General features: G+C 40.4%; 1 protein-coding gene across 4 annotated transcripts in view; it reads right to left on the reverse strand.

Annotated features, from left to right (window-relative positions):
* The window catches only part of COL14A1 (collagen type XIV alpha 1 chain), a 178,020-nt gene that overhangs the window by 27,157 nt on the left and 131,759 nt on the right, over positions 1-19,104 (reverse strand). For all 4 annotated transcript variants that reach the window (XM_059671813.1, XM_059671814.1, XM_059671812.1 and 1 more), the window contains exons 41-42: positions 7,090-7,143; positions 6,535-6,606 (exon numbers count right to left, since the gene is read on the reverse strand). In XM_059671813.1, coding sequence (XP_059527796.1) covers positions 6,535-6,606; positions 7,090-7,143 — 126 coding nt within the window. The remainder of the gene's footprint in view (positions 1-6,534; positions 6,607-7,089; positions 7,144-19,104) is intronic.

Here is a 19,104-nt window from a genome sequence, read left to right on the forward strand (position 1 = left end):
AGTCAGCCAGGCTCCTAAATCCATGCACTCTCCAGCACACTGTCTCAAAAGAGAATACCCAATAAACTTGTTAGCCACTATTTCCTATTCCAGTGAAGATCATATTTTTCCTAATGAAATAATAACTTAAAAATCAACCATAAATCCCGCAACCTAACTCTAGTCATTCAGAATTAAGTTTTAGCTCAAATTATTTTACCTTGAGTGTTTTAATTTCACCTTGAGTGTTTTTATTTCTTTACCGATACACTATTGGACATTTCCATGGCTAGCTATCATTGGTTAAATGGACTAGCTAGAAACTCAGAAACAGAAATTGCTGTGCAAACCTAAGTGATAAGATAAATGAGGCCTTTGGGATGGATCTGTTTAATCTGGTCTGAAATTTCTCAAACTCAGCCTCACTATGCTTGATATGAAATAGCTACAGGACACAGCCAGGCAGTCTCAGTGGAAGGTCCATTTAGGGAAATATCTATATGGCAAGAAGTTAGTTTTATTCCAACTTCTCTGACATCTTTCCTTTGATTTTTGTAAAGTAAAACAAAATAAAAATTCCTGAGCAAGTGAAGGCCCATAATTCCACCAAAGTATGCTTTGAGGGAAAACACATCTTCCCTGCAGACATAGGCCAGAAAAAGTGGCACATTTCTCTTTCGTTTCAGGAACATTTGAAATATAAAGAAAAGAAAAATACAGTAGCTACATTCATAGATTCACAGAATTTTAGTGCTGAAGGGAAGAGGAATAATTTCATGGTCCAAGTCCCACATATTAAAGATGTCTGTTCAGTAAAATCTAAACATCCTCGCTCAGCTCTCAAGGTTCTTCCAAGGACTGGCCCCCAATCTATAAGAATCATCTTCTAAAATGCCCTTGAACAGCAGCCTAACTGGAACGCAAACATGCCTTCATTCTTTCTTCTAACAAATACTTATTAAGTACCCTCTATGATGTGAGCTGGAGTATAGCAATAAAAACATGAGTGTGATAACATTTCTGCACTCAAAGACCTATCATGTTAGTGGAGGGATGAACACTGACAAAGTATTTCGGCCTGAAGAGGTGATGGTGACCTCACACAGGAAGTGCAGTTTTAAGGAGAGAATAGCCAGGAGAAATGAGAAAAAAACAGCCCAGACAAATGCAAGAGCATCCCAAGGGCAAAAAAAAAAAAAGGAAAAGAGAAAGGTAAAACAGTATGGCATATATTTGGAGAACTTTAAATAATTAGGGATGACAACTTCAAGCAAAGGGATGATGGGAGATACAGTTGAAGGGGAAAGAGAGGGCCATGCACATCTGGCTACATCATTGGGATCTATCCTCTGGGGACAGGGATTCAGTGAGGATATTCAAGCCAGGGAATAACACATCAGTGTTGTTCTAGACAGATCTTCTGGCAGCTGGGAATGGACTAGATCAGGGCTAGAGCTTCTTGTGATAATCTTGGTGAGAAATGAGGATGGCTTGAAATAAAATTTGCAAAGAGAAAGAGTTGAAAAATACTGAAATGGACAAAAGACAGGGGGATGCCCTGTGCCTGCTTTCTGTTTTCCTACACTCCTCATGTAGACGATGCCATCTTCCTGTCTCTCTAGGTGCCAGTCACATGTGTTGCAAGATCCCATTGAAATGCTGCCTCCATCAGGAGCTGCTCCTCACCTCTCAGCTCAGAGGGGTGTCCCCTCCATCTCTCTTTGTCCTCCGCTCTCTCTCAATGCAACTTTCATAACAACATTTTTGTCTTGTAAGGTATTTATGACTTTTTGGCTTTTATGTATATGTACTTATACAATAAAAACAGAAAAACAAAACACCATTCTCTCTAGATTGTCCATGAAGGTGGAAAAATACTTTGGTTACCTTTTATAACCCTCAGAACTCATCTCTCTCATGTGCCTACACATTGTGGCTGCTCAGTAAATATTTTTAAATGGATGCATTAGGAAACTGAGGTTCTGAGAGGTTAGATAAAGTGCTTAGTGGCTCACACAGCTAGTCAAAGTCATATCAGGAACACGTCTAGAAAGAACCCAGGTGTCCTGATTGGGTTCTTTAAATGGCGTAGCGCTGGACCTCCTACCTATGTTGATTTCAAGATAAACACATGGCCCCTTCTCCCATGTCCTTATCACCATCTGTTCCCCTGCAAGGAGGCATGGGATTTAGCCTGTGGCTAAACCTCAGGTAGGAGTTGCAATCACAGCTGCAACACACAGTCTGCCTGGGGAATTCAGCGGCTGAAGACAGAGCACCTGCAAGCAAGTGTTCCTGGCACCGGCTGGAGGAAATGTTGCTATTTTCAGTGGGGCAGTCTGTCTTTCTTGGTCTCTTTCCCTCCTGCCTTCCTAGACAGACATCCATGGGAAAACAATCATGGCCTTAACACCTTGACACCGAGCCCGCGTTACCAGGCCCGCCAGTCTGGCAGGCAGCAGGCCTCTGGTGGCTCGGGGCCCTGAGCACAGGGAGAAGTCTGGGCTGGACAGTTCAGGGTACAACTGGCTTTGAGAGGCTCCCCAATGCCCACTGTGGCATCCCCACCCAGTGTCTATGAAACCAGACGAAATGGCTTCTGTCTCTGATAAAAATGCCACACCAAGGGCCCTTTTCTGTTCATTTATAACAATAAAGATAATATTACTAACAAGTGTTTTATTTCCAGGGAAACATTTATTGGTATTTCTGTATGCTCCATATTTAGAGGCTGTTCTCGAGTTATAAAATGGCCAGGTGGATAAGCAGGTAGGGATCCTCCTTCCCTAATGTATTCCATGCCTCTCTATCCCTCACACACCCCACTATCCTCTCCCAAGTTCCCCAGAAATGCCTCTTCTTTCCCAGCCCAGCCCTCTTGGCTCAGGAGCAACCCAATGGGGCTTAAGGAAAACTAGTTCTAGGTAATGTCAGTAAGACTGAGGCATGCAAATTAGGTCATGCACAAATACATTTGTTCGTTGATGAACAAATTAAAGAGGTTTGGGGGTTTGTTCCGGTTTCACTTCAGGATGCCTCAAAGCCTCTGATGTCCTCAATTCTCCCGTGACACTCTCAGAAAGAGATTTAGTGCACACTGTCTCCGACACCTCTTTAACCAGGGGCTGCTCCCTGCACCCTGCTGGATGCTCAGTAAGTATTTGTAAGTGAATGCATTAGGAAACAGGTCCTGAGAGGCTACATAAAATATTCCATTGAACAAGATAAATTCTTGTTACCAGGAGCCCACTCTGGGAAGCAGACTGGAGCCTTGTAGCAGAGATGATGCTTCAATTCTCTTTTCTGGTGGGGAATAGTCTAGAATCAATTGCATAGATGAACTTGCAGTGAAAAGACAGTGGAGACAGGACTATGTGCATTGTGTGTATGTGTGTGTGTGTGTGTGTGTGTGTGTGTGTGTGTATACGCCAGTGTATGTTTCTGTGTAGTATAACCATGCTTGGTAATATCATTTTGGATAAAAAAGATGTGTGAAGACAAAGCAATCAAAATTTTTTCTGTGACCCATTGTCAGCGTGATTTGAAAAGAGATCTAAAATGTTCTGGCGTTAATTTGAAAGAAAATGTGCACCCCTATGTTCATTGCAACTTTATGTACAATGCCAAGCAGCCTAAGTGCCCATCAATAGACAACTGGATAAAGAAAATGTGGTACATATATACAACAGAATATTACTCGGCCATAAAAAGAATGAAATCTTACCATTTGTGACAACATGGATGGACCTAGAACAGTGATGGCGAACCTATGACACGCGTGTCAGAGGTGACACACAAACTCATTTTTTTGGTTGATTTTTCTTTGTTAAATGGCATTTAAATATATAAAATAAATATCAAAAATATAAATCTTTGTTTTACTATGGTTGCAAATATAAAAAAATTTCTATATGTGGCACGGCACCAGAGTTAAGTTAGGGTTTTTCAAAATGCTGACACACCAAGCTCAAAAGGTTCGCCATCACTGACCTAGAGGGTATTGTGTTAAGTGAAACAAATCAGTAAGTGAAGGATCAATACCTTATGATTTCACTTCATATGTGGAATCTAAAGAACAAACTAAGTGAACAAATAAAACAGAAACAGACTCATAGATATAGAGGATGGACTGGTGGTTGCCAGATGAGAGGGGAATTGGGGGAAGGGGTGAAAAGGTAAAGGGATTAAGAAGTACAAATTGGTGCCGAAACCAGTTTGGCTCAGTGGATAGAGCGTCGGCTTGCGGACCGAAAGGTCCCAGGTTCGATTCCGGTCAAGGGCATGTACCTGGGTTGCGGGCACATCCCCAGTAGGAGATGTGCAGGAGGCAGCTGATCGATGTTTCTCTCTCATCGATGTTTCTAACTCTCTATCTCTCTCCCTTCCTCTCTGTAAAAAATCAATAAAATATATTTAAAAATAAAAATAAAAATAATATAGTGAAAGAAACTTTAGGCAACACAACTCTTTAAAAAAAAAAGAAGTACAAATTGGTAGTTACAAATAGTCATGGGGATGTAAAGTACAACATAGGGGATATAGTCAATAACATTGTAATAAATATGTATAGTACCAGGTGGGTATTGGAAATATTGAGGAATCACTTTGTAAAGTATATGATTATCTAACCACCTGAAACTAATATAAAATATTGAATGTCAACTATAATTGAGAAATAAAAGTATTTTTAATGACAATGTATTTGGAACAAGTATATGGCTTTGTGAAGTGACTGCTGAGGAGGGCATTTATTTGGCTGTGCAATTTAGGATGTGTTTGCTAAAATCTGGAGGCATTTTTAATTCTCAGATCTTGTGCATGTTTGTGTGCCTGATAATATATCATGTAAATTATAGCTTAGAATATGACTCTGGATATAAAATAATTTTATTGAAACAAAAATAAAGAGCAAAGTGACTGGATAGCTAGAGAGAGAGAGAGAAGTGTCTTTCTAAGCGAGAGCTGCTGCTGTCTTGTTCATTGTGGTAGGCAGAAAAAAACCCACACCCCCGCAAAAAAAAAAAAAAAAAGTGTTCATACCCTAATCCCAGAGCCTGTGAATATATTACCTTATGTGACAAAAGGGACTTTGCAAATGTGACTTTGTTAAGGATCTTGAGGTTATAGAAGGAAATTATCTAGGGCTTTCTGGGTGGCCCAAATGTAGTCACATAGCTCCTTTTTGGGAGCTAAGAACCTTTCCAGGCTGTGTTCAGAGGAAGATGTGACTATGAAAGAATGTCCAGAGAGATGCAACATTGCTGGCTTTGAAGATGGAGTGGGCCATGAGCCAAGGAATGTGGGAAGTCTTTAGAACCTAGAAAAGGCAGGGAAATAGATTCTTTCCTAGAACCTCCAGAAAAGAAATGCCAACATCTTGATCAGCCATGCATCAGGCTTCTTACCTACAGAACTTTAAGACAATACATTTGTATTTTTTAAGCCACTGGGACTATGGGGATTTGTTATAGCAGCAATAGAAACAGAATTCATTGACCTCTCCTACCCTCACCCTTCATATTTCACTGTTCCACAAATTCTCAGCAGGTTTGCAGTAGTACCAATATCTGCACATACTGATTATTTTAGCTTGTGGATACAGACTTGGCACATCACAAACAATACCAGAATGCTGACTAACAGCTACACCAGAAGGAACAACGTGCGAATCACGGAAGATGCCAAATGTGGCTTTGGAGGCCGTGTGAGACAACTATCTATTTTACAGAGGAGAGGAGGAAACAGGTGCACATGGGCTCATTTGTTTCTCCCCCTTCCCCCTCCCCCCCTCCCATGATCACATTTAAACACCAACCTAAGAGATGAGAAGCACAGCACAGGACAGTGATGGCGAACCTATGACACGCGTGTCAGAGGTGACATGCAAACTCATTTTTTTTGGTTGATTTTTCTTTGTTAAATGGCATTTAAATATATAAAATAAATATCAAAAACATAAATCTTTGTTTTACTATGGTTGCAAAGATCAAAAAATTTCTATATGTGACACAGCACCAGAGTTAAGTTAGGGTTTTTCAAAATGCTGACACGCCGAGCTCAAAAGGTTCGCCATCACTGGCATAGGAGGTAATCAGTTCCAATCACTATGCTTTTATTAACACCACTATTTGTTTATGTGTGAGTATGTTTTACATGAAATTCTGCCTTTCTTGTAGAATTTAGAAAATAAATCTATTCCCATTCTCACTAATCCTTGACTTTCTCAAGCTGTGTATTCCCACCCCCACCCCCAGGAGACAGGTCTAATCAACACACAGCTATTGTACCCAATCCCTGTAAAGAAGGCATTGATTTTACTTAGCCAAAGACAAAATAATGAGCAAGCTTAGTTCCTGTTGGGACCCACTCTTTTTAGCCATGACATGTGCACAGTTTGACTTTAATCTTTATCCTAGGACCTTCCGTGTTCCCTATGGATTCATCCAAGATTGAGTAGGATTTTTGGCCAACAGAGATGCTGGTAAATTTAAACACATTAATAAGCCAGAGGGATGATTGGGCAACCATCCTGACTGGCTACTGCTGTATACTCACAGGTGGTCCCAGGGCGCCTTGAGGTCCCACGCTCCCTGTGATCCCTGGGACTCCGGGGGCTCCAGGAATTCCCTAGAGAAGCAGGAAAATAAAGCAAAGGTGAGGACTCCCACATTCTCATCAAAGACAGCCGGCTCTCAAGAAGGAGCAAGGGACACACACACAGAGCTCCCCTTCCCCTCAGCAACAAGACTTCAGGATCCATTGCTCACTCCTGGTCCCAGCTGCCAAAGAAGTAGGGAAGACATTTTTTCAGTAGCCTCCAAACTACCAATCAGTTGTAGTTCTTTCAAATTCAAGCCTTATTCGTGTCTAATAAAAACTAAGTCAATGCAGGTGATCTCATGGGGAAATGGCTCAGAGATCAAAGGATCCAGCCATAGGGTTGTATTATTTTTAAAGGATATTTTAGGCAGAGGTCTATAGCCAAGGCTGAGTTGTTACACTACAGCAAAGGTGGCTGCCAAGGTTAAAGGTCTGGTAAAAGAAGATCTCTCAAAAGAAGTAAAATGCTTGAAAGCAGAGTACATGCCAGTAGTTTCTGGAAATACTTACAATTGGTCCTGGTGGTCCTGGAGGGCCAGAGGACCCATCCTTTCCAGGAAAGCCCTGGGGAAAAGAAACATAGCCTGTCAACTTTGCAGTCGCTTTATGTGGCTTTCAGAATAGGTGTACCTAATTCATTTAATATTCGGGGGCCAAGTCCTGTTGCTTGCTCTGAACTTCCAGGGATTCACTACTTTTGAACTCTTCATGGAAATTGTTCTTGGCAAGACTTGTGTGTCTATTGGCCCTACGAAATTGTCCAGTGCAAGAATTTTAGGTGTGAGAAGTGCTACTTCAAGCTCAAGCAGGAACTTGCTTCCAGAAAGTGTTCTTATTAAAAGAAACATAACAAAGGAGAAGGGAGGTCAAGTCTCTGGAACTAATGACCAGTCAGAAGGATGAATTAGTATCTTCCATGACCTAAGAGGGTTTGGAGGGGGATCCCTATCACCAGGATCGGTATTACCAATCATGAAATACTATAATATCTAAAATTCTGCAACTCTCCAGGAGCAGCCTAGAGGACAATTTGGGAGGACTAACAGCTGCAATGATAGATTTTTGACTCCTGGACAGGTTTGTAGACTGTTATCATGGGCTTACAAATGGTACATCTTTGCTTCCCATTCCATGTTGGAAGAGCTTAAGACAGAAAACAAATGCTATTTTTTATTTTTTTGAAATCTCCCTAAAATAGTGAGCATGTGTATGTGTGTTATTTTTATGTGCGTTAAAAAAATTAACAGCTGGAATGACTTACTTTTCCATGGCTATAGTTCTCAGTTGTGGATGCTGGTCCTTCCAATGTAGTTAAAAACATGAGAGAGAATCTTCTATCTAATTTTTATAATAGGCTCATAAAATTGTGTCCAAAACATCACCTTATACTACATAGAGAAATGGACTTTTCATCGTGGGATTTTATCCTATTGGAGAAATCCATTCCCATCTTGAACCAACCCAAACCAACCTCTCCCAGCTTCCTTGTTGACCTCTCCTAATTCTCTTTCTAAAATGTGTGCCACTCTCACAGTGAGCTCTTCTTTCTACTTATCTTGCTCATGAAAATCCACCTGCTTAGGGCTCCCCATCCAAGTTCACAGTATTCCTTCCTACCTCAAGGCATCAAATGAAAGGGAGTAAAGAGGAAGCTGGAGGAAAGGAAATGGTGTCTGAGTTGGGAGACAGGGTGTGAGAGGCAGCAGAAGAGGGTGTTGGATTAGAGTGCAGGAAAGGCATTGGTCAGCAAGACCCTTTCATCATGCACTCAAGCTTGAGTGCTACTGAGTCCTAAAACCAGATAAGACAGAAGATTCTAGAGCTCACTGACATGCGTGGTTTTCCTTTCTGCTTGGGCATATGAAGAGGCTACATTTCCAAGCCTCCTGCTCCACCAATTATGTTGGAGCCACAGCGCTGAGTTCTGGCCTATGGAAGGGAGCCAGTTCCAGTTCTGGCTCATAAAAATTTCCCGTGGGCAATCTTCACTCCTTTTCTCCTTCTGTAGCAATGTCAGAGGCCACATGTTAAAGATGAGAATGTCCCAAGAGGAAAAGACCCTGAGTGCCTAAATGACTATATGGAGCAGAGACCAGACTTTGCCTATCCCATTGACAGCAATGGATAATGAACAAACAATAGACTTTATTTTATTGCACTAAACCATTTTAATTTAGGGTTGAGCTTTTAGGCTTGTCTTATAGTTGCTATTCTATACTAATACACAAGCTAGTGTTGCTGTTTCACTACTACTTCTTTCACTGTGGTTAGTCAAATATATTAAGTCAGAAAGCTGCAGTGATAAACTGGGTACAGAAAAGTTACACACACACACACACACACACACACACACACACACACACACACACCCTTCCTTGGGACTGCTAGCTAGACAACAAAAATTAATACTGAGCCCTAACCGGTTTGGCTCAGTGGATAGAGCGTCGGCCTGTGGACTGAAGGGTCCCAGGTTCGATTCCGGTCAAGGACATGTACTGTGGTTGTGTGCACATCCCCAGTGTGGGGTGTGCAGGAGGCAGCTGATCGATGTTTCTCTCTCATCTATGTTTCTGACTCTCTGTCCCTCTCCCGTCCTCTCTGTAAAAAAATCAATAAAATATATTTAAAAAAATACTGACATGGGTTAGAATAAACTATTTTACATGGGACAGAATATACCATGTTCAAGAAGAAAGGCATAAAAAAAATCAGAATATGTGAGAGACGAACAGGACCCTAGAACTCATCCAGCCCAACTCCCTCATATGTGAGAAAACTTGGGACAAAGAGAGGTTAGGAGATCCTACCATAAAAAAAGGATTTTTAAGAAATCTACTCTTATTTCCTAGGTGAAGTTCACATAAGGAAAAAAATGGACTCTGTGCACATATTCAATAATTTAAGAAGACATTTTTAAAAGGACAGCTTTTGCTTCCTGCGTTAAGACTCTTCCAGCTCTGGATGGAGAACGAGCGTGCAGCCATGTGCAAGCCCACACACGGCCCCGGCCCACAGCCAGCACAACTGCCCCACATCAAGACTGTAGCCTGGCAGGAAGTCTGCCCTGACTTTCTCCCAGGCTGTGTCCAGAGGGAAAAAAATCTAAAAAACAAGCGGGAGGGCAGGAGGACAGTTTAATTCACAGAGGCATGCCAACCAGGGCACATTTTCCTAAAAGCAGAGAAGACCAGCAGGAAATAACACATTTACTCCCTGCTCCCAATCCTGCGGAAGGAGTTTAAAAAGCAAGGACCTGTTGGTGCGTCCTCCATGGTGGGGCCACGGATACTCCAGTGAACAGTTTCAAAATCATGTGATTTATAGACACCATGTGTGTGATCATCTGAAGGGAAGATGATGAAGCTAAATTTGGCCGAGTGGCTAGTGCTGTAGTGATCAAGCCAAAGATGTGTTTGCTCACTCTGCTCTCCTACATAAACTGACATTTCTTCCTCCCTCTCTTTTTTGGGGGCCAAAATTATGTTTTAATCATTGTTCTATTCCTAACACCTTCCTAGCACATTGCTGGCACAAAATAGGTACTACTACAATGTTTAATTTGAATAAAATTGTTTTTGAAGATGTGCTCTGATTATCATGTTGAATAAATAAATATTAATCTCAGGTATAATTAATCTGAAGATGTATAAGGCAGAGGGACAGGCCAATGTCAGCCCTTGGTTCATGAATGCCCCGCAAGCAGGACGTCATCTACCCCCAGAGGCTGAAATTTCCTTTCAGTGAATATCTTAGGAGTCATGTCCCGGAAGGAGACCTGGGCGTTGTGCCTTTGATTTATAGAGGGAGTGTTCTTGGAAGACACCTTTCAGGTAGTGATGGAGGCAGGAGAGGGCAGGGGATGAGGTTAGGTCAGAATTGGATTTAGCTGACAGTTGGCCTCAGCCAGGTCCCATGGGAGTTCTGGAGTGTGGATTACATGTCAGAGTTGACCCCGGGTAAGGTTTTATATACCCACATCAGTTAGTCATTGACAGGGACCAAGGCGGCATTTCCAAGGGCAATTCTCTGTAGAAGAGGCAACTGTGAGTGGTTAGGAGTCAACATCCACAGCAGCGAGGCCTCCCACAGTAGACCTCCCAGGTGAGGGGATCTGATCAGTATCAATTTCAATGCATGTTACTCTAGCACTTTTTTATATGGACTGTTGTAATAAATTGAGTATTTTTCGACATAATAATTAAAGAATAAAGGTATCCTTAAGACTATCTACCATGAGTTATCTATTTTCCTCAATCCCAAATTAAAATGTATTTTTTACACATTATTATAACTGCAAGTATCTTACGTTTAATACCGTTTTAAAAACACAAAGTCATTTCCCCCACAAATGTGTTCCTAACCCTAGAAAATAGAAAAGTTCACAATATAAAAAAATAGTTTTATTTTTTAACTTTTGAATCACACTAGTAAATTTACCTTTGAAAGACTTTTACTTGTAAGCCTCACATTTGCCACATGATTAAAAATATTTGCAGCCTTGGCCGGTGTGGTTCAGTTGATTGAGTGTTGCCCCATGCACCAAGAGATCAATGGTTCCACTCTTGGTCAGGGCACATGCCCAGGTTGGAGGCTAAACCCCGAGTATGGGGTGTACAGGAGGCAGTTGAGCAATGGTTCTCTCATCATCGATGTTTCGCTCTCTCCCTTCCCCTTTATCTCTCACTCAAAAATCAATAAAGACATATTTTAAAAATATTTGCAGAGCTCTTGTGTGCTGGGCACTCTGTAGGTCAAGGGTAGACATGATTGAAAAAGAGGGTCTCTTTCAAAGGAGTTTATAATGTTGAGAAAAGTCAACAATTGAAAGAAAATAACAACGTGCTATGATGATGGAACTAGGAGAGAGTTCCTTGGGAACGTGTAGGAAGAGCACCTAATCCAGGTGTGGGATCCAAGGATGATTTCATAGGAGAGGTGGCGTTTAAGTCAAGGGACCCAGGATGGTCAGCCACTGCTTTAGTCTCCCTGCCCAAGTACCTGTGTTACAGCCCATCCTGTCAAGCCAGTCAGCACTGAGGCAGGGGCTCAGGTTCATTTTATCATCTCCTCACCTCAGGGTGAGCAACAATACCAACCGTTTTTTAATAGAAAACCAAAAACTGTTATAAAATGTCTACACTTCATAGGGCAAAACAGTAGGCACATTCTAGCTTCATGATTCAGTTTAAGTTAAAGCTCACTGGACAGTCTCCAACCCTATAAGTTAAAAATGTGTTTGCATTTCCCAAAACATTTCTATATCTATAAATTATCCATTTTATATCAGGGGGTAGGGGCAGTCTGAGAAGTGTGTTTGTGGATTAAACACTTTTAAAAAGCAGAAACCCTTAATTAACAATAAAGAATGAATATTAAGGAATAAGTGATTAAATGATAAGCATAATGTGGGAATTTACTTAAACTGACAAATATATTTTTTAAAGGGCATGAAATGAGCCACCCACAAATAGGGATGTTTTATAACATGAATAGCCCCAGGCATTTCTCTTTTTTGGGATTCCCATCTCAAAATATTAATATGTACCCACCACCCACATTGAAAATATTTTTGCTATAAAAACTTGAAAGGATTTTTACAATTTGTTTTTGAAGAGATTTGGCTATGACCAACTTATTAAGTTATGGTTGGCAATAATTCATCAGCAAAAGGAAATCTAACCTAAAATTTGTGTTCAAAATCACTAATTATCAAACAAATGCTAAATTTAACTATGGCTGAAATTGGCAAAGCATACCACTTTATAGACATGTAATTATACATTTATAAATTTCCACCTTTCAGTTTTCTTTTCCATATTTTAGAGCAAATACATATACTTCTCCTGGCCATAATCATTTATTGTAGGCTCTTAAAAAGTTTCTAGTTTCTATGTAGTATACCTATGGTGTCTAAAGAATGAAACCGATGTGCCTGCAAATAGTATTGTAACTGAAATTAAAGTCAGAAGCTAGAATATTTGTGTTTATGTAGCTACTAGAAAGAGCTCTCAGATCCAGTGACTTATTCGCCATTCATGCCTGCTTTGAAGCTCACGATGGTGAGCCATGGAAACTAACCTGAAGATTCTGGAACACCAATCGTTAAGGTCTGTAGACTGAAGCTACACTCTCAGGTCGAGTGGGGTCTGTAAACAGCTGGCATTTGATGAGCTTGTTGAAACAAACGAAACTTAAGCAGAGACGGCTAAAGAAATACTGGTAGAAACTCCTGATGCACAATTTCAGCCCTGCGGCATGGCTCTGGACTGCTGTGAGCGACAGTGGAGAGACTATGTGGCAGTCAGCCATGAGAAATAAGGCTGCTACTTGCAGCAAAGGATTAAGACCAACCACCAGATTAAGAGGCCAAGCAGCAAAAAGCCACAGACTCTGTAAACACTGGTCCAGCTAGAGACCCAAGATCAATCCTTATGTGTGACAGATATCATGTTGAGTCACACTGGGGAACCTTCAGTGATACACACACACAAATTTATGTATATGTGTAAATATGTGTATATATATATATATATATATATATATATATATATATAATCTACTTAGATTTTTATATATTATCTGTTTACAAATATTTCTATATACACAACACTATTTTAATATGTACATATATGTATATATTACATATATAATTTAAATGTATAAAGAGTAACCTGCAATGGTGACTTCAGTAAGTTAAAACAAGAAACACCAGCAATATTATACCTAAGAAATCATTTTAACATCTACAATAACAGGCCTAATATAATATACTATCCAGTGATTCCAAAACTTAGCTGACTATCAGAATCATTAAGCTTTTTAGAATTATACATTTCTAGGTAATGCCTAAGACCTTTTGAATCTGAATCTCTGAGGTTGAAACCCAGTAATCTTTATATTTTAAAAAAAGAAAAAGCAAACCACAAAACAACAACATGATCGCTTAAGCTGTGAAACTACTGTTTTATTTAACAGTATCTGGCCTGACCCTGAAGAATGGCATCAGAACCAGAGTGCAAGGCACGTATTATTTGTATCCTGTGCCCCAACAGGAGTATCGTTACAGCCTGTAATAACATAACCTCCTAAGTAATGTTCTCCCCCCAGATGTGCCACTATCCAAGTAAAGGTTTAACATAATGAAAGAAATACATTCTTAGAGGTGAAATATCAACTTCTACTTTACCAAGAAAGTAACCCAAACTGGAGTCCTTCTGCCCCAAAATGCTGGGTGAGCTATCTTCAGCGATGGGGTTCTGCTTATTAAACTTCTTTGTGGAAGACTTTTCTAAATTCAGAAAATCCCACAGTGATCTTTGTTGACATAATTCCATGGAAGGACAGCGTGCAGGGTTGGAGCTGAGGAGATGGGTTATAATCCTGGCTCTAACACTTATTAGCTGTGTGGCATTGTTCTAATACTTCCATTTTGGGGGCTTGCAATTTGTCTGTAAAATGGGGTAACAGTGTCTAGCATTTGAGGTTATTCTGAGGAACAGAGAACATAACATTTGTAAAGCACCTGCATTTTGTCGGTAATGAATGATAGTGGTTGCTGCTATTTTTACTCAAATAATTTTTCAAATCCCAATTGCACTTATTATTAACACTGTGGCTGACTGTAAGGAGGCTCTCCTGCGGTTTTGTAAAATTCCATCTAGACCCACGAAATAGAAAATCAAATCATTTTCTCCATTAGCTTTGTGGTGGTATGTTACATTTCAACTTCTGATGGAGGAAGATACTCATGGGGGTGATTATGAATCTTAGCAGTTAACAAAATATTCTTTAGATGACTCTCTTGTCACTGTTTAACATTTATAACAGGAATTAAATCCAGATAGTTGACTCAAGTTCAATTTCTTGAGTACATTTTAAACCCAACTGACTTGGATGAAATGGGACAGTCATCACAAAAATGGCCCTTGTATACATCAAACCCACATAAAAGGAAGTATGTTCCAAGTGTCTTTTCAATGTAAAATCCAAGAAAATTCAACACCAACAATAAACTACTTGTTTTTCCTTTAGATTTTTTTAAAAATATATTTTACTGATTTTTTACAGAGAGGAAGGAAGAGGGATAGAGAGTTAGAAACATCAATGAGGGAGAGACACCGATCAGCTGCCTCCTGCACACCTCCCACTGGGGATATACCTGCAACCAAGGTACATGCCCTTGACCGGAATCGAACCTGGGACCTTTCAGTCCACAGGCCAACGCTCTATCCACTGAGCCAAACCGGACAGAGTTCCTTTAGATTTTTAAAAATAGTTCTTAAAATCGTTTGAGGCATCTTAATATGTGAAGAACAGGCATTATAAAATATTACCCTGTCCTGACTCATTAGGGTTACATTGAAAAGAGTTAGTACTAATATCAGCAAATATTGAATTTTTATATAGAAATTCTTTATATGAATGAATCCCCATAACGACTCTATGGAGTCAAATATTATTTTTTCCACTTCACAGATGAAGAAAGTGAGGGTTGGAAATATAAAGTAACTGGCTCAATGTCTTATGGTTAGGGTTCAAACTCAGGTCTGGTTAACAGTATAAGTCTAGGATATTCACCACTGGGCAGTCCTGCTTTTCATAACCTCACAGATTTTGCAGAATCCATATGCAGGGTTTTTTTTAAAGACAGCATTTCATCTTTATAGATTAGAAAGAAAGGCTGTGGTTATGGCAAGGGCATGGAAATACAGGGAGCAGAAACCTGGGGGAAGGAAGCAATTTAAATGAAGTTTATTTGGAATTTAAAAATGAATACCCTTTTTATCACAGAGGAATGACTATCTTCCAGGTGCCATAAACTATATATCTCCTTCTCATTTTTATTTCTTGTCTCTCTGACTTTTTCTATAACCACATTATGAATTGAAAATGAAAATAATGCTTAAAGCTTCTATTGGGAATGCTGACTGAAAGCTGGTGGTCTTGGATGTAAGTGAGACTCAGAACTACAAAAGAGGTTGCTTTTTTCTTTTCTTTCTTTTTCAGTTCTTTCTCTCAGTTCTTAGGCTTATAATCTATGTCTTGCCTGCTCTTAGTTTCTCTAAGAATCGCCAGAATGTCTAGAGCGAAGGCTGAGAAATCCACCCTACAACAGAGAAGCTCGAGGTCACAGGGTGTACCCTGGAGTCACAGACACCCAGAAAAGAGGAGGGAGGGGGAAGAGGCAGGTGGCGAGATCTACAGCGGAAAAGAAAAATGAGACAAGAATGCTGGTGGTTGGAAAGGCTCCCCGTGAAAGCTGGATGCCTAACTGCATTCAGCTGTTAACACTGCATTTGCACTGTCGCTGTATAGAGTGTGGCCCTGAATTGTGCTCTATCGCCTCCCCAGCAAGAGGCTGAGATGTGTTCAGAGAAGAAGTCCAACTTTGGCTGGACTTGCTCTGTGGCCTCAGGGCCAGGATGGAATATGAGCTGCCTCCTCGAGGAGTCAGAGATCCCCCTTGGGAAAAGCCAGACTAAGCTAGAAACACTAGAAAACAAGTTCCCTGTTTAAAGGGGAGGTGTTTAATCTTCTCCTTTTTATTCTTTGTTAAGCTCTCCCTCCTTCCAGACTAAGTCAAGGGGTAACACTGGCACCGGGTCCAGGAAAGAGGTGCTAACCTTTCTCTAATCTCACAGTAAATGTGATGGTACTAGCTTTGGGCTATGAGTTCTTAACAATCCATATGAGAAGACAAAGATTTAAAAGAAAGAAGAATGTGCAGTAAGGAATCACCCACCACTCCTACAGCACACCTCGCTCACTGACCCCCTGAGACTCTCCAAGGAGCTAGGAGCACTGACTGGACAGCATCACACACATTTATTCCAGCTTCCTCCTTCTGTGCCTTCATTCAAAATCAGAGGAAATGAAGTCGCAGTAACTGTTAAGTCATTGAAGCGCTTACAGTGATGAAAAAACAAAATATCTCTGCTTCCTGATTCCCTGGACACTGAGCCGAACTGGGCAGCTCCCTGGGAGTGGCTTCCCAGGCATGTTAGCAGTTAGTCTCATCGTGTACTGGGTTTGCCCTGTCTGTTCTGTGCCACGCTTGTAATTGTGATTATTGTCATTATTATTTCCCAATTGCAGGTTTGCCTTTTAGGATGGCCCAAGGAAGAGCAGCAATAATCATCAGTGTTTGTCCTAGGGCTCTTTCAACAGCCCCCCACTCCTCCTGCCTAACCACAGACCCCTGGGCACTCCTGCTGTCCCAGAAAGCCCTGGTCTTCAAAGTCCTGGATCTGTCCCTACAACCATGTCAATTGGTCTGGGACTTCCTAAAATCTTGAATTTACAGTCCTGCTAAATAGCTACTCAATTGTTTAAAACCTTTTACTTTTCTTAAAAGGTTATCTGACTAAACACATCAGAGCCAACTAAATAACTTTGTTTTTACCCACTTCTCTTCCTTCTCGACTCTCTCTGAGAAAGACAATTTTCCTAGCTACGGGAAGAGTCATGCCCTTGACACTACCTCATCCTTCCATTTCCTCCGGGTCTATGAAGTGCCTCCTTAGATATAGAAAGTTTCTCACTTTGGGTCCTTCCCCTCTGGAGGCATTAATGGACACGATTCTTGATTGAGCATAGTCCATGGGACATAGCACATGCTCAATTAAAATATGTGCTCAATGAATCTTTTTATTAAATAAGATATTAGATGTTAAAATATATACCCACTCCTTTCTGCAAACAGGGCAGTGACATTACATAATTCCAAGGGACACCATCATGTTTTGCTCTCTGTGAATGGCACCCCTTCGAGTTGTACACTGGAAATTCATTGCCCTCAAATATCTTTTTTGAAACAACTGTCACAGTATTCCCAAAATCTTTTTTCATTTTTAACCTACCCCATAAAGAATGAGTTTCCTCTGAAACCAGTCTTAAAAAGCAAGTTCATACCAATTTAAGAATTTTTCAAAGTAGGAATTGGACATATCCTGAACGTTTTCCCTTTAACTTGAGGGAGAGAGGAAAATAAAATCCATATACAGATATCTTATCACTTAATTACAGCTCTAAGATTTTAATCTTAGAAAAGAAAACATGTTTGGAGGAATAGCAAAATATTTACAAAAAGTCTGTGTTGGTATATTGGTTTTTTTTAAAAAAAAGAATTCCAAAACCAAACGATCCCAACATGAATCCAATATGTTTGAATTGGGAGTTCTTTGCCAACATTGGACTCTAGACATGGATAAATCAAGTCAATTCACTGAACCAAATCAGTGAAATTGCCATTTTCAGAACTTCGGGAATCATGAAAGAATCTAGGTGGGTAACCACACAGGATCTTAGCCTAAGCCCTTTGCCAAAACATATAAATACGCTAGACACGCCTTCCACATGTACAAGAAACCTACATAAATCTAACTTTCAGAGAATGCCTCCTTTAGATACATCCACCTGGCCCTGTTTTGCAGACTGAGTAATTCCATTTGATGGACAGAAACTAAACTGGGTTTTTAAGCAAATGAAAGTTTGGTGGAGGGGAAAAAAGAACATGGAAAAATTTAAGGTCCCACACCTAGCTTTCTATAGAAAAAGCAATGTTCTTATTCTTGAGTAGAACAGGTATCCTGAGCTGAAAGTACTCAAGCAAGCCTTGTTTGAGTAGAGAAGTGAGTCTTCTAGCCAATTGTTTTTTAACCTAATGCGTAAGTTATACCAAAGACACCACTGAATGCCAACATATTGTCTGTCCATTGGATTGGACCTAAGTGGCTGCAACTCCATATAATTTAGTTTTGAGCAAAACCGTGGAGCTGCCTACATGTCTAAATCAGTGATTGTTTAGGGAAGACCAGTCTCTCTCTCCCTTGCTGAAAATTCAGACTTCCTATTGCCTTCCTGTTAAACCCCCAAATCCTTACTCTGAAAGAAAATAGATGATTTAAGTGAATATGTATTTACCTCACCAGCTTCATTTTCGGACAATTTCCCCACTTCTAAGTATATGTGCACATGTGTGTGGCATACACACACACACACACACACACACACACACACACACACACACCCTGCACTCTGATCTCCAGCCATACTGACCCATGTGCAATATTGGAAGTGCCCACACTGTTCATCTCCCCTGCTTTGTATATGCCATTTTCCTCTGCTTGCTCTAGCTTTCCTTTCTTCATGCACCTGGCTAGTTTCTATCTCTTAGTTCATACTCAGCCTCCTCTGGGAAGCTCTTCCCAACCCTTGAAGTCTGGAATAGTTATCTATCCTTTGTATTCCCATGGGGCTCTGTAAATACCCTTTCATAGCATTATTATAGCTCCTCCCGCTAAGCTGCAAAATCTTTGAGGACAAGAACCTCAAACCTGGCTCGGTGAAGATGCTGATGAACACTAAATGTTATCTCCTCCCTCTTCTAACCATCCTTACAATTTCTTTAACTGCTATCCACTTCAACAAGTTAAAATATAATTGACATACATTAAATAAAAGGAGAGTACTGCAGATCATCATTATATTTAAATTTTGATTCATGATTCTTCATTTTCTTTAGGT

Source organism: Myotis daubentonii, chromosome 17, assembly GCF_963259705.1.
Source record: "Myotis daubentonii chromosome 17, mMyoDau2.1, whole genome shotgun sequence".
In the NCBI taxonomy this organism is placed as follows: Eukaryota; Metazoa; Chordata; class Mammalia; order Chiroptera; family Vespertilionidae; genus Myotis; species Myotis daubentonii.